The sequence below is a fragment of the Mytilus galloprovincialis genome, chromosome 8 (genome assembly GCF_965363235.1).
Source record: "Mytilus galloprovincialis chromosome 8, xbMytGall1.hap1.1, whole genome shotgun sequence".
Taxonomy (NCBI): Eukaryota; Metazoa; Mollusca; class Bivalvia; order Mytilida; family Mytilidae; genus Mytilus; species Mytilus galloprovincialis.
The window spans coordinates 47,232,572-47,249,700 of NC_134845.1; the positions used below are offsets into that span (position 1 = coordinate 47,232,572).

General features: G+C 32.8%; 1 protein-coding gene across 1 annotated transcript in view; it reads right to left on the bottom strand.

The window, feature by feature from the left end:
• Positions 1–5,814: 5,814 nt before the first annotated feature.
• The window catches only part of LOC143042073 (proprotein convertase subtilisin/kexin type 6-like), a 33,684-nt gene continuing 22,369 nt past the window's right edge, over positions 5,815–17,129 (bottom strand). The window contains exons 12-15 of the mRNA XM_076214314.1: positions 13,774–14,084; positions 11,829–11,885; positions 10,084–10,215; positions 5,815–8,227 (exon numbers count right to left, since the gene is read on the bottom strand). Coding sequence (XP_076070429.1) covers positions 8,082–8,227; positions 10,084–10,215; positions 11,829–11,885; positions 13,774–14,084 — 646 coding nt within the window. The 3' untranslated portion in view covers positions 5,815–8,081. The remainder of the gene's footprint in view (positions 8,228–10,083; positions 10,216–11,828; positions 11,886–13,773; positions 14,085–17,129) is intronic.

Sequence of the window (17,129 nt, forward strand, 5' to 3'; positions counted from 1 at the left end):
ATCTGAATCTTACATAAAATTGAAAATGGAAATGGGGAATATGTCTAAAACACAACAATCCGACCAAAGAGCAGATAACAGCTAAATGCCATTGTTAATTCTGTCAATTGTTAATACCATTAAACGACACACTAAGGTGTAGAAAACTTTTAGTGCTTCGGTACTACAATGAATTAGGTCCGGTAGTAAATAAAAAACTGATTTAGAAAGTAAGGATTATATTCGTTGGCAACGTTGACCTTACATAAATTTGGCTATTTGTAGGTCTTTTTTTGGTCATATGTACATCCTCCTATTGCGGTTCTCATACATGATTTGCTTTCAATGTTTGGTTTGAGTGTTCCTAATTTCTTAATCAATTCGGAAATGATGGAAGGTTATTGTGACTGAGGAAGAAAATCAGATATGATTTCTGACACACTTTTGTCATAATAGCCAATAAGCTCATGATGGCGACCGTAAAATCTCTTGAGTGATGACCTTAATTTGATTGATTCATAGCCCTGTCTTAGCAACTTTAGAGAAAGCAGTATTCCTCGTTCAACAAAATCAACGTACTTTGAGCTAGCTCTAGAGTAACGTATCAATTGAGACACATATACTCCATATGCTTGTGCCGCTGGGATGTTGCTTCACAGAAATGGAAAATTGACTATAGGAAAATTAAAATCATCTTGTTTGTCGTAAATTTTGGTATTCAACGTACCACCAGTAGTCTTTTGAGAAAAAGGTCTAAATATGGAGCAGATGTATCTGTGTCGGTAGTATCTTTAATTTCAAGTTCACTTAGGTATATTAAATGTAAGTGATCACTGCATCTATTATTATTAAGAGACAGTACATCATCAATATACCAAAAGGTGAAATTAAAAGACTGGGCTAATTTGTTTTCTCCTTTCTGTACCAGCCATAATTATGGTCATACATAAACTTAGAATTCCAAAACAAAATGATATTGCATTCTTAACTTGGTTGTTACATTTCGTTGCAACTTTTGCACACATTGGGTACCATTTTTTTTTATCACTGTTAACTATCTCCTCAATGATTTCCTGATAACTCTTCTTGAGATCAAGTCAGGCAGTGTGTTATAACTGTCCAAATTATCCGATTTGAATTATATAAACAAGTATATGTCATTGTCCAGCGAACTGGAATATTCAAAACAAACGCTATACAATCAACAATTTAAGGCCTTAAAGACAAACAATAAAATAATTCAAACCAGAAAACCAATGGCTATATGTCAGACAAAATTGAATAACATTAATCAAAGATATCCAATGAATTACTGGCAGATTCAGAATGTGACGATGCTAAACATGAGTAGTAACACATAACACTCACGCTGCTCTAATATGACAGTGTTGATACATTTCAAATTAAGAACAAAATGTAAGACTTTGTAGTATATGATTCGCCTTATCAAATTGGCAACTAAGACATCAAGGACTCATCTAAGAGTACCTCTGGTGACAAAAAGTTCAGTAAAATCGTAATACAACTGACAAATAAATCATGTCTTGCTAAAATAAAGTATAAATTAGTTCAAACCAATCGGATTATTTTAGTAAACGTCACCACTGTCAGCCTTTGACTCCTTTCAGGTTTTGTCTATACATTGCTTTTTGACTTCTTATTTTTAGGCTCTTCGTCCTTTAAATAAGTTGGTGGTGTTTCAAATTGCATCATTATTGTTATAAGTAAAATTTAATTTCTATCGAACCAAAAGCACCTTAATAACCAACCGAAACTAAATCGGCTGGACAATATTCTCTATGTTTTGTTAAGTACAAGTGATTGAAGAGTCAGATAAGAGGCTGTCGACCCGGATCTATAATAATTGGCTTTGGAAGGGTGATATGTTGTTTTTTGAACGAATACAACGAATCCGACATTAAAATGTTATATTCTCGATTTTTCGCTTACCTTGCCATACAGACATCCTTTAATATTATCATAATTATTTTCAAAGTCGAATTGTTTCTAGTAACTGTGAAGATGACGTTGATTCTTAGGTTGAAGTTCGAAGGTGATTACTAGTTTGAAGCCAGAAAATATACTGAATGGCTCAGATTTGATATAATGGATTAAGTTGAATGACATGTCTTTATATGAAACGTTCAAAGGCAATACAAAAGGGGTCCAGTACTAAGCAGGATTCATCTCCTTTATTCGCACCAGAGGTAAATTATTGTGTTGTAATTAGATAAAAGTCGTCACGTGGTGACCCGCTGTGTATCCATAGGGAGTAAGTAAATGTCATAGGCGGTCCATGACGTCACGTCGTCTATAATGGTGGCGTCATCCATTGATGATGTTGTGTTTCATAGTTTATTTCTTTCTACAAAACCCAACAGAAAAATTCTCGCGGGCGATAAATTTGTCATACGGTTCACTAATGACCCCCTACGTACCATAGAGGGTGAATAAAATCCATAGGAGATTAGGCCTTCGGCCTCACCCTCTATGGATTTATTAACCCGCTATGGATCGGATTCGTAGGAGGTCTGTACCGAACCATATAACTTATATGAAATATCACATATCATACCAGAGAAACTCACAACAATCATTTATTTATTTATCTGACATTGTAACAGTTTTCAAGAGAGAAAAACGCACGGAATATATTGTTTTTGTCTTATGTCTAGACGTGTCACGTGTTCCACCGAACACCCTATAATTGGCTGCTTGTAAGCTGAGCAGAAGACATTGGGATGTGCGGATAGGTAGCATTCGGTTTTTTCGGACTAATTTATGGTAGAAGATTAACAATGTAACCATAAAATAATAAAAATATATTAACTCAATATATGAAAACATTGCTTATAACTAATTTTATCATTTATTTGTCTTCATCAATTCATATGAAACATACTTGAGGAGAATTCAAAATTAATATGAACACCAATAGGTTTTGTTTGTCAAAAAACTTGGATCTTACTTTTGAACATTGCTCATCTGCATACCGAGTTTTTTTCTTTCAGTCGTTTTGCCTCCAGGGATTCACTGCCTGACTTGGTTTTACATATTTTTGTAACCTCCACCTGCACTTCTCAAAACTGTTCTGGACTTCAATCTTTTGCTACTTCTGTTCTATTCTTTATATTATAAATGATGATCCTTTATTTACAAAATTGTATTACGTGTTGCAAATTCATGTTGTACTTATAAGTTGTAAGTAATATTTCAAGACCTATTGATGGCTTTGGGCTTTTTTGCCACTAAGTACGTTAGTTATCTCTTTTACACATTCCTATTTTCTATTCTTGATTTCAACGATTTATCGTAAAAATGTTCAAGCGTTATGCCAAACCATCGTACTTCAGTGAGAGCACCATCGTATGTGTGAGTCTGTATATGTAACATAATGGTATAGCTTTAATGGAATGTATTAGGGTTAAGTCATACAAATAGGTCTGAAAAATAGACGTATAGAATATTTGATGCCAGTTTTGATAACAAGAAGATATCATAAATTTTGTTTTAACAAATTAGGGTTCGACCCGGTTGTGCATTGAACATGACAATGGGTTCATTTGAGGGGGGTCACTATGTCTTATGGCCACACATTTGTTTCAAATGTTTGAATATACATATCCAAATGTGAGCATCTAATATACATAGACGACTCCTTGTTGTGTTGTGTTTGAGTATACGGGAAGTCTTTGGTTCAATCCTCGATAGGTTCAAATAAAATATTGACTGTCTCACTGGTCAAAGATCGATATTTTATTCATCATTCATATGTCACATGTGGAGCAGGATCTGCTTACCCTTCCGGAGCACCTAAGATCACCCCTATTTTTTTGTGTGGTTGGTGTTGTTTATTCTTTAGTTTTCTATGTTGTGTCATGTGTACTATTGATTGTCTGTCTGTCCTTTTAATTTTTAACCATGGCGTTGTCAGTTTATTTTCGATTTATGAGTTTGACTGTCCCTCTAGTATCTTTCGTCCCTCTTTTATATACTGAATGAAAATTATTCAAATTAGAAATTGAATGGAACCGATAGTTTAATCTCAATTTTCAAACGTTTAGTGATACATGTTTTATAAAGAGACAATTTGTGACATTTCTAAATTTGTCCTAAGATATTCCAAGTGAGTAATTTATCTTCTACATAGCCACAACAATAATATAGTTAAAAATAGAAAGACCATCAAAAAAAAAAAAATTAAAGAGCTGTGCCGTCATTTTCATCAACTAAAGTTTCATTACTCATTAAGGTCATATCAGAGTCTATGAACAACCTAAAGGGAACTTATCTTAATACATTTTAGCCAGTCACCGAAGTTACATGTAGATTTTTTAAAGCCTTTTTGACATATCGTCCGAATATTTGAATATCTCCCTGTTCATGAATAAAAAATCATTACTAGAAAACGTAATAACTAAAACAAATTACTCATCAAATCAAAAGGAAACTTCCGTTATTATATAAACAATTTTCATGATTTAGGCGTTTTTGAGTTATGTTGATGACGTATGGACGGACAACAAAACGGACGGAAAGACGGATAACGGTGTATGTTCCGTGTGTGATTTTGAAAGCATTGAAATATTATGATCAAAGTTAAATAATTTAATGTTTGATTACTAATGCGAAATTCTAATAGGGATATTATGCTATTTTGGTAATGTAGATTGTTTTGGGGGAATAGGGACATTGGATCTTGTCTTCTAGATATATTTCAGATGTACATTAATATAACTTCAACCAATTGTCATTCAAACCTGGTTTCTTACGTTGCTGAGCATTATTGCTGTTTACAGTTTATCTTTTGTCTATCAAATTATTCAAGATGATAACCCAGTACTGCAAAATGTCCTTAAAATTACGAATTCAGGGGCAGCAACCCAACAACAGGTTGTTTGAGTTGTCTAATAATTTCACGGCAGATATATCTTGACCTTATGAACATTGCCTCACATCATTTTTAATCTAAATGCTTTGGTTTCAGAGATATAAGCCAAAATCTAAATTTTACCACTATTTTTTTTTAATTTTTAGCCATGCGGCCATCTTTTTTTGGTCGGCCGGGTCATCGGACATATTTATTAAACTAGATACCATCATGATTATTATTTTACACAATTATTTCGGAGGAGAAGATTTTTGTAAAAGTTAACGACGGACGATAGACACCAATTAAGTGATAAGAAAAGCTCACCTGGCCCATTGAGCCAGGTGACCTAATAAAAATTAGGAGTTGTATTGTCTGCATGTGTTTGCTTATTTTTTTTTTTTTTTGCATGTGCTCTTATTGTAATACGTCAAATTTGCATGCAAACTATAAAACATGAGTATAATGGTCATTTGAAAAGCTAGACACCGGAATATATATGTTGTAAAAATCAATGGAAGATATATTTTTCTAAAAGCTCGAAAATCTATATTCTCTAAATTCAGTTATTTCAATCCTATTCGTGTCAATTACTTAAAGCATATGATGACGATTGACAACAGATTAAAAAACATATATAGGAATATTGTAACCACAACAACCGAATGAAAAAACACTGTTTTTGTGTTCTATCTTCGTGAGATTCACACACAAAAATAAATCACATCAAACAAAAAAGGATTCAATTTACACTTGATTTAATAACTGTCACTTCATAAATCATTGCAGGTTTCAAATGAAAAAAAATCTACCGATGGCCTTCGACTGTTTTCTGCTTTGGACAGGATGTTGGCTCTTGGACACATGCCCCATTTCCATTCTCAATTTTAACATACCAAAATTTGCAATCACTACATTTTGAACACAAGCTGTTCGGAGTGGGATAAATGGTTGGAACAAAACAATACAGTAAATGAGAATTGATTTTATTTGAAAAACAAAATAACATATAAATATTAATCAATGCTTTGATTGCATGTAAATAACACAAAATTGCATTAGAAATTGTGATAAAATATATCATAAAATGTTTATGAGATTTGTTTTAAAAGTATCTCGTTGATACTCGTTCAAAAAGAAACATGAGAATACAAAATAATATGTAGACAATCGAACAGTCAAACATACGACTTTTCTTCCTGAAACAAAAGGAACGTGCGGTAGCCAAAATATCAAAACAATCTATTTCAGCCTGTTACATTGTGAAAATTGTTTTGGAACTCTACATGAAAGCGAAATCACATTTTTATAACATTTTAATAAGTATAAAAAAGAAGATGTGGTATGATTGCCAATGAGACAACTGTCCACAAGAGACCAAAATGAAACAGACATTAACAACTATAGGTCACCGTACGGCCTTAAACAATGAGCAAAGCCCATACCGCATAGTCAGCTATAAAAGGCCCCGATAAGACAATGTAAAACAATTCAAACGAGAAAACTAACGGCCATATTTATATATAAAAAAGACGAAAAACAAATAAGTAACACATAAACAGACGACAACCACTGAATTACAGGCTCCTGACTTGGGACAGGCACATACATAAATAATATAGCGGGGTTAAACATGTTAGCGGGATTGATAAGGTTTGCAAATTTGCAAATACAACATAAAACTGAACAAAATATAGATTGCACATGTCAATTATAACAAAAGTTGATCGTCAGAGCATTTTAATCCATTAAAGAACATAAGCGAGTGCGCTCACATACCCCACGTCCCCTACATTGTCATTGGAGAAATGAAATAAGTGTAAGAAAAAAAAATTGTATAAAAGAACAAATTGAATCATAATTTCATGTCAATATGCACATCTACATAGTATGTCCTTATTATCTACTAAGTGTCATGAAATTCTATTGTGTTGTTTAAGAGGGGTTGCGATGACAAACTGTTGCAGAAGTACATTGAAGCAAATAAGTTCAAAGGAGCATAACTCCTATAAAAAGATTTAAATCGTAATTTCCTGTCGATATGCACATCTACATAGTATGTCCTTATTATCTACGAAGTTTCATGTAATTCGGTTGTATGGTTTCAGAGAAGTTGCGATGACAAACTGGTGCAGTCGTACATTATTTTAGCAAATAAGATCAAAGGGGCGTAACTCCTGAGAAAAAAATTGAATCGTAATTTCCTGTCGATATGAACATGTTCATATTATGTCCTTATTATCTAAAAAGGTTTCGTGAAATTCTGTTGTATGGTTTCAGAGGAGTTGCGATGACAAACTGTTGCAGTAGTATATGAAAGCAAATAAGTTCAAAGGGGCGTAACTCCTAGAAAAAGGATTGAATCGTAATTTCCTGTCGTTATGCACATCTACATGTTAGGTTCTTATTATCTAAAAAGGATTAGTGAAATCCTGTTGTGTGGTTTGAGAGGAGTTCTGATGACAAGAAACAGGACTGACGGACGGACTGACGGACTGACGGACTGACGGACGGGTCAAAAACATTATACCCTTTGCAACTTCGTCGCGTGGGGTTTAATTAAAAAGAAATGTTGATGTGTGAAGGTGTTGAAACAAACCTTTTATGCCAACACAGAGTCTTTTACTTGAAATTGTGTATAATGTTTATGTTTTACATTCATTTTTTAAACCAACAATTTATACTAAATTTGGAAGGCTTAAAATATAAAAAGCTAGTTAATTATAATTAGATATCCAAGTTGCTGTTACCAATCCAGATCATCTGTTACCGTAATTTTTTTTATTTTCTGTCATATAGAATGGATTTGCTTGGTACGTTTTGTAATTGTTTGTTGATTGGATTGTGTATTTGAAGTGGAGAACAATTTTCATTCCGTTGCAATTTGTTATATTGGATAAAATTCCTAAATTATGAAATAGTTTGTATGTCTATATAGAACTTGTAATTAATAGTTTAATTATATTTTTCACTTTTTCACATAGTTCACTTTTACGTTCGATTTTAATAGTATTTTCTTCCTATGACACTATAACATATATAAAGATATACACTTCATTGTGTAATTAATATCTTTTTACTCAATAACTTAACAATTAAGTTGCCGTCAAACAATGGACTACACGATAAAAAATAGTATGAACCAATTTAAAACACAGTACAAATCTTGCACCGAAAAGAGTAGAATAGTCTCTTGTCCGGTTATATATAATAGCACACTTGAAAGTAGAAATTATTTATGATATGGCACCACCCTCTTTGCCTTATACTTGAAAAATACAATTATTACCACCGTAAATATAGAAATACACACGGGAATAAGGACAAAGTAAACCTTGTTGTCAATCTGATCTTTTGTACTAGATTCTGTATTGACATCTGAAAATATAAAAGACAAATTAAAGTCTATTTAGAATTTTAATGAAGACAATATAATGTAACAGACAAAATACACCTTTTATATAACATATTTCACTATCTAACAATCATATATTCCATATTAAAGGAACATTTATTAAAGGAAGGAAAACTGAGATAAGACTATGTTATAGTTGGCTCTAACAGCTGTATAGCACCGTTCATAGAAAGCAGTTCAAAATCTCAAGATATTTATAACATCTTTCAAATCGTAGTTTATGTTTTTTTTTTACTTTAAAATAACTGTTAATGGTAGCCGTTTTATGTGGTACGATTTGATTCATCTTAAATTTGCAATTTTCCCTTTTCACGAATGTGACCTACCGAATTAGACTATTTATCGGTTTTGAAATAACATAAGCAACATGACGACGGCCACATGTGGAGCAGGATCGGCTTACCTTCTCGGAGCACCGGAGATTACCCCCAGTTTTTGGTGGGATTCGTGTTGCTTAGTTTTTAGTTTTCTATGTTTTGTCTTCTGTACTATTATTTGTCTGGGTTTTTTTTTTTTATTTTAGCCATGGCATTGTCAGTTTATTTTCAATCTATGATTTTGACTCTTGTATCTTTCGTCCCTCCTTTATAAGATGCATACAATATAATTTCGACGTCTAACACATCATCAGGTTGGTGTACATGTAGCTTCACAGCAAGGTATAATTATAGTCATTTAAAAGAGGGACCAAAGATACCAAAGGGACAGTCAAACTCAAAGTTAAAAATAGATTGACAATGTCATGGCTAAAAATAATATTATAGAAGACACAACATAAAAAACTAAAGACTAATTGTTTGTTATAAACAGTAATGAGACAAAGTCCGTGTTTATTCCGGGTATTAGTATGGACGGAGCTGATGTTTAGTATAATATCCAAAATCAGACTACTGAAAAAGATTTACGTTAGAAATTATCACGCTTTTCCACTTTTCCGTGGAAACACTACTTGAATCGGTATTGATTATTATTGTTTTTACTTTCGCCACTTTCAATTCCTGCGAGAAGATTGTTTTACGCAAGATGTTGATAAAATTTTGATATATGATTTAGAGCAATTTATACGATTTTCAAACTGGCACTGTTTCCCTCAACAGTCTTCCTTGAAATATATCTCGTATTTAACGTGTTAGCTCTACTCCGTAGCAACAGTGAAATAAATCGACAAATACATTTATTCTTAACTGATCGCTATATTCACAGGATGTCGAAATTAAGTCTTCGAAAACAACACATTTGAATCAGATAGGCAAAACGTAAATAAGGAAACAATGTGGATCTTAGAACTTATGTGGACTCTGGTAATCTTTCTGAAAACAAGTTGATTGGTTAAAAAAGTAACAAAACAGGTATCCATGATAAATACTTAATGGTTATCAAAGGTATCAGTCTTATAATTTGATACGCCAGACCCGCGTTTCGTCTTCATAAGACTCATCAGTGACGCTCATATCAAAACAGTTTGAAAGCCAAATAAATAAAAAGTTGTACAGCATTAAGGACCCACTAAAATCATTTGATCAAAAATGTTAACTTAAGTAATTCATGAATGTGCAGGCTTTATCAACCAGGAACACAAATTGAAAAGAAGATTTGGTACAGTAAGCGTTTCCGTCATGATCATTTGCAGTAAGGATAATCTCATGTCTAGAAGTACATAAAATTCGTAGTAGCAACTATTCAATCGAGATATTATTGCATTTTATAACTACTTATATTACCACTTTATATATTTTAACTTTGAAACAAGCCGATACCCATGCAAAGAAATAGTTTATGCTGAGCTACATATTTTAAATTATATAATGGAATACTTAACCACTTGAATTGATTATTGTTGATGCACAATCCGTGCCTGTAAACTCCCCAAAACATTGGCAACTGTATGAGTACTGATTGCTACTACATGTTCCATTATTCTGACATGGTGAGGATGCACATATAAATGAGTCTGTAAAATAATGAATCTAGTTATACAAGTAAGCTCGTAGATGGAGTGGATGATATTGTATCATGATATAAATGTTTTTCAAAGGCATACTAATTTATCATTAATCAACATAGTTATTTAAAGTTGGAATATTTGCTTTGTTTAGCCTTCACTAAAATCTCTAAATTTGAGTAATTGTCACAATTACCAGGATCTGCGGGTATATTTTATGTAAAGGGTAAAAAGGTAATGAACAAGACTGGAATGTACATTCTAGAGGACACAGGTTTTTATTATCCCTTTTGATTAAAATATGTTTTGAAATGTGTGCTGTGTTCAAATAAAATAATATGTTAAGTGTATAATTAATCAGGTAATGTTTTCAATACAAACTGTTGCAGGAAACTACATTTAAATATTTTTTCATAGTTTTAAAAGAATAACTTAGTCTTTCTAATCCGACATCAACAATTATTTCCTCTTTTTACAAATAACGTGGTAAGGGATATCTTTTTAGACAATATTATGTGTCGAATTATACATGCCTAAAATTATTGTTCTGAAAAGGTATGTTGTCATACATAAGCGTTAAGCGCTTGTATATTTAAACAGTAGAAATGTACTTATCATTCAAATTGATGACGGAAACAAAAAGTAACATTTTATATTATATATAGATTCCATCACTTCAACAATTGTGTTATGATATTTCCCCACTCGATACAGTTAAAATCTAAAAGCGTCAGGCTTGCCAATCTTTAACAAGAATGTGTCCACAGTACATGGATGCCCCACTCGCACTATCATTTTCCATGTTAGGTGGACCGTGAAATTGGAATACATTCTCTAATTTGGCATTAAAATTAGAATGATTTTGTCAAAGGGAACATGCATACTAAGTTTCAAGTTGATTGGACTTCTACTTCATCAAAAACTACCTTGACCAAAAACTTTAACCTGAAATTTGCACTATCATTTTCTATATTCAGTGAACCGTACAATTGGGATCAAAACTCTAATTTGGCATTACAGTTAGAAAAATCATATCTTAGGGCACATGTATACCAAGTTTCAAGTTGAATGGACTTCAACTTCATCAAAAACTACCTTGACCAAAAACTTTAACCTGAAGCAGACAGACGGACGAACGATCGAACTAACGGACGGACGGACGGACAGACAGACGAACGGACGCACAGACCAGAAAACAAAATGCCACTCTACTATCGTAGGTGGGGAACATAATGCCCCTCTACTATCGTAGGTGGGGCATAAAAAAATGTACATTGAACTGTGGATAGTAAACACATATCATTAAACACAAGTAATAGTGGTCGAAGATGTTTCTCTAAATAATTTATACTCCGAATCTATTGTGTATCCTACCTTTTTAAAGATTTGCAGAAAATTGTGTTATAATATGTTACGTCATCAGGCAAAGTCGGCCGTTTACATAACGTCAATATTGGAAAATTGAAAGCCAAGAAAACTTGACGTAATGATTCAATTCCGATTTATGAATTGCCGAAAACGTAATTTTGTCCGGCGATTTGATAATTTTTTCACATCAATCGTGTAAAGAGGTGATAATATCAAAGAAATTAGTTTTAAAGGATTTACGTTATAGTACTTGCCTAGTAATGGATTTGTTGTAGTTCCATAAAATGTCAGAGTCCAAGAGTTGATAGTGACTGTGAATAAAATTATAGATATTCACCTGAAGTAAACATTCATGTAATACCTGACCTGCAATTTACCCTTAACTTGAAATGGATTGAAAGAATTTTCATATTATAAAAAAGATCTGTGTGTAACATATTTTGTATTTCAGAACACCAACAAACTGTTTAAACAGCACTATTTCAATGCAATGTATCATAAAAGTAGCAATACAATTTCATTTCTTTAAACCTCTTGAAACTTGTTGTAACGTTTAATTGATTGGATCTCAATTAAATTCTTTACCCACAAAACGCAGTAAACAACAATTCAATGTAAAGTTCGAAGGTTTTATGCAAAGCTGTCACATTTGAAAAAACAACGTCATGTAAGAATAGTTGCCACATGATGTGAAATTGATGAAAATCCTCTGACATGCATGCATTAGCAATGAAGAAACTCACAATATACACTATTATTCTAAATTCACTTTGAATAACTGTCGACATGCGTTCATTTCAGCCAAATGCATAATCACTGACATATTATAAATTGAAACCCTATCCAGTGGAAATATCAAAATCTTAACTGAATCAAAAGTATCACCTGAAATAAAAAATGCAAGGCAAAAACAAAAATACCAAAACATGATAATATTTTTTAAGCAATGCCTAAGATTTGTGAATGATGCGGAATTAAAAGATTTGGTTCCAAAAATATTACCGACTGTAGGCTTTTTAATTGTGAAAACTTTATTAATTTTCGAATTGTGCTTTAAAACGAAATGGAATTATTTTAGAAATCAAGATTTTTTTTACCATTTCTAGTGTTTAGATTAAAGCTAACAAAAAGATGCTTTCTACATCATCAAAGCTATCTCCTGAAAGGATGAAGACCATGTAACGAGACAATTACATGGTCTGACAGAGGACAGGAAGAATACCCGGAGAATCATTACCGTCATTAGAATCAGTTATGTCGAGACTTGGGAAACATTTTAACAGATATATACATGTAGCTACATACATACAGATATGAATTTTTATTTGGTAATTATTATAATCATCATTTTAGACACACATTACAGCTTATTTAAAAGGTACTCTTTCTCTTTGCCCAGTAGTTCCAGAGGAGAAGAACTTTGTATAACTTAACAGACGACGGATGATCACAACGGCCGACGGACGGTAAGTGATGAGAAATGCTCACATGGCTATTTACTGGATCGATGCCACTGCTAGTGGACGTTTCGTTCCCGATGGTATCACCAACCAAGTAGTTAGCAAATCGGTGTTGACATGAATATCAATTATATGGTCATTTTGACAAATTTCCTGTTGTCATATTTGAAATTTTTCGAAAATCTTCATCCCAAGAATAGATTACCTAAGCCGTATTTTGTACAATTTTTTTGAATTTCGGACCCTCAATGCTCTACAACTCTGTACTTGTTTGGCTTTATAATAATTTGATCTGAACGTCACTGGTGAGTCTTATGTAGACGAAATGCTAGTCTGGTGTATTAAATTATAATCCTGGAACCATTGATAATTACTGTAGCATTTGATATTTGTTTTCTTTTATCTGTGAATGTTTCATGATTTTTCGTATTTTTGACACACTCCTCAGTTTAACTAAATATTACGGAAACAGTGCAATGTATATATTATCTCGATGTCCACACTCACTAGTACATTAACCCATACTGCTATTTATCAAATATAATCCAACCTATTAATATCTACAGATGATGGAATATCTTTTGAATTAACCGGTATCTGGTTTGTTATCACAAATTAACTTTTTTTGTATGTTTAAATATTTACAATGACCGGTATTGACTTTTGACTTCATTAAAACAATCAAATATCATATCTTTTTGAAATGTAAAAATCATTTTTAGATAAATTATGTTCTTACCAGTAGATAATCCTAGGTGTGATTTAAATTTCAGTGTCCATGTACCGATCGGATTTTCTCCCCAGAAATGAACGGACATAAATGTCCAACTTAATGATCCTGCCGTTGAAAATTGAACAACATCGTTGTACCTAGAATGTAGTAAGTGACTCTCTGTTCCGGATGGTGATAATAAATATAGTACAGTCACACCTCTTTTTTGATCGTACGAAAAGTCGATATCAATTGTTACATGTTCCAGATATGAAATAGTTGAACAATCAGATAGCTCAATCGTTCTATTGTCCGATTTAAATGAATCAGAAGTAGTTCTAAAATAAAACATGATAAAACATAAATATACATAAAACAGGTTAAATGAAGATCAAAACGTCAAGAACACAACTACACAATAAATCAAGTTAAAATCAAAGTCCGGTCTTTAATTAAAGACAGGTATCTATATCACATGTAAGATTCTAAATTGCGAATGATCAATAGTCTCATATATTGTTGATATACAAGTATGCAAAAAAGGTATACATCTTGACACAAAAAATATGCTTTATTTGTAAACCATGTTTTAGTTAATTAAGATAAAAGCAAAAAGTTTAATTTTATTAAAGGAATGCGTCGAAGGAAGTAAATTGTGTGGGCGCTGTATAATGTCCTTGGCTTTCTTTTAACTATCGGTACAATACTTCTTTTCGTTCTACACAATACAAGATTTAACATTCATGTCCTGAATAAATTTGCATTATATCATTTAATGACTAGATTAAATAAAGACGGAAACTGACCATCGTTCCTCTAAAACATATAGCAAAAATCGGCTCTTTAAAACCTATTTTTCGATTTTTATAATAGGAATTACGGTCCGAGTCTTAAGTACTAAAATTAATTTTTGGTAACCGTTTGTATGTTGAATGAATATGTCCCGTTAGAATGAGTTCTCTGGTAAAATTTACACTGGTCCTTAACTCGTATAGGTGTCATGAGATATGGCTGTCAATAATTTGAGATATCCTTATTGTTCATTATATAAAACATGATTGATGGTTGACAAAAAAGAGAAAACAGAGTTTAAAATTGCAAATATGTTGTTGATATGTGTATAAGGTGCCAATATATTTGTCTCTTTCTGATATATTGAGTACATTGTACATTTATTCACATTCAGTTTAGTTTGAAGCCTAGGATGGATTGCTAAACAGATTGTGTTCGTTAAAGTAAACGGCTACATCAACGATTGTTGACAACAAAAACACGTTCTCTTCTTTTTTTCTAAATCAGTAACAAACTGTATACTTTAGGTTGGATTGTTTGTTTTAAAATGGGAGCAGTAATTAGGTTGTCAGTAATATAATGCTCATTTAACACGTCAATATATTCCCCTTCTCTTGAATATTATATACTGGCTGTTAAATTAAGTTTTTGAATAAGGCAGAATGGATTGTACAGCAACATATTTTTGTAAGCGATATAATTTTCACTAAACGATACCTAAATTTAGAATACAAAAAGATAAATAGTAAGATCAGTCATAGTGAAACTAAAGGACACAAGATCGATAAATTCAGGACAACAGGCAAAAATACGTTGATGAAATTTTGCATACGAATGGAAAAGAACAACGGATATGCATCGTGTACTTTTATGCTCCATTTAAACACATAGTTTTTAGATTTCTTGAGTCTTAAATCATGGGTTTACATAAACATTATGTAAAACTAGAGGCTCTAAAGAGCCAGTGTCGTTCACCTTGGTCTATGTGAATATTAAACAAAGGAAGCAGATGGATTCATGACAAAATTGTGTTTTGGTGATTATGATGTGGTTGTACATCTTACTTTACAGTCTTGCTGCTCACATTTATCTCTATCTATAATGAACTTGGCCCAGTAGTTTCAGTGGAAAATGTTAATAAAAATTTACAAATTTTATAAAAATTGTTAAAAATTGACTATAAATGGCAATAACTCCTAAACGGTTCAACTTACCATTTGGGTCACGTTGACTTATTTGTAAATCTTACTTCGCTGAACATTATTGCTATTTACAGTTTATCTCTATCTATAATAATATTCAAATAACCAAAAACAGCAAAATTTCCTTAAATTACCAATTCGGGGGCAGCAACCTAACAACGAGTTGTCCGATTCATCTGAGAATTTCAAGGCAGATAGATCTTGACCTGATAAACAATTCTATCCCATGTCAGATTTGCTCTCAATGCTTTGGTTTTTGAGTTATAAGCCAAAAACTGCATTTTACCCCTATGTTCTATTTTTAGCCATGGCGGCCATCTATGTTGGTTGGCCGGGTCACGCTATTTTTTAAAACTAGATACCCCAATGATGATTGTGGACAAGTTTGGCCAAATATGGCCCAGTAGTTTCAGAGGAGAAGATTTTTGTAAAAGTTAACCAAGACGGACGACGACGACGGACGACGACGGACGACGGACGCCAAGTGATGGGAAAAGCTCACTTGGCCCAATGGGCCAGGTGAGCTTAACTAGAGGCTCTCAAGAGCCTGTGTCGCTCACCTTGGTCTATGTGAATATTAAACAAAGGAAACAGATTGATTCATGACAAAATTGTGTTTCAGTGATGGTGATGTGTTTGTACATCTTACTTTACTAAACAGTCTTGCTTCTTACAATTATTTTTATCTATTTATCTATAATGAACTTGGCCCTGTACTTTCAGTGAAAAATGTTAATAAAAATTTCCAAATTTTATGAAAATTGTTTAAAATTGAATATAAAGGACAATAACTCCTTAGGAGATCAATTGACCATTTCCGTCATGTTGACTTATTTGTAAATCTTACTTTGCTGAACATTATTGCTGTTTACAGTTTATCTCTATATATAATACTATTCGAGATAATAACCAAAAACAGAAAAATTTCCTTAAAATTACCGATTCAGGGGCAGCAACCCAACAACGGGTTGTCCGATTCATCTGAAAATGTCACGGCAGATAGATTTTGACCCGATAAACATGTCAGCTTTGCTCTAGATGCTTTTGTTTTTGAGTTATAAGCCAAAAACTGCATTTTACCCCTATGTTCTATTTTTAGCCATGGCGGCCATCTTGGTTGGTTGGCTTGGTCACCGAACACATTTTTCAAACTAGATACCCCAATGATGATTGTGACCAAGTTTGGTTAAATAGGTTTCAGAGGAGAAGATTTTTGTAAAAGTTAACGACAACGGACGACGGACGACGGACGACGCCGGACGACAACGGACGACGGACGCCAAGTGATGGGAAAAGCTCACTTGGACCTTCGGGCAAGGTGAGATAAAAAGAACTTAATTTCAGAAATCGCTTAAATTTTACAATTATTTAGTTTATGTACAGCTAATT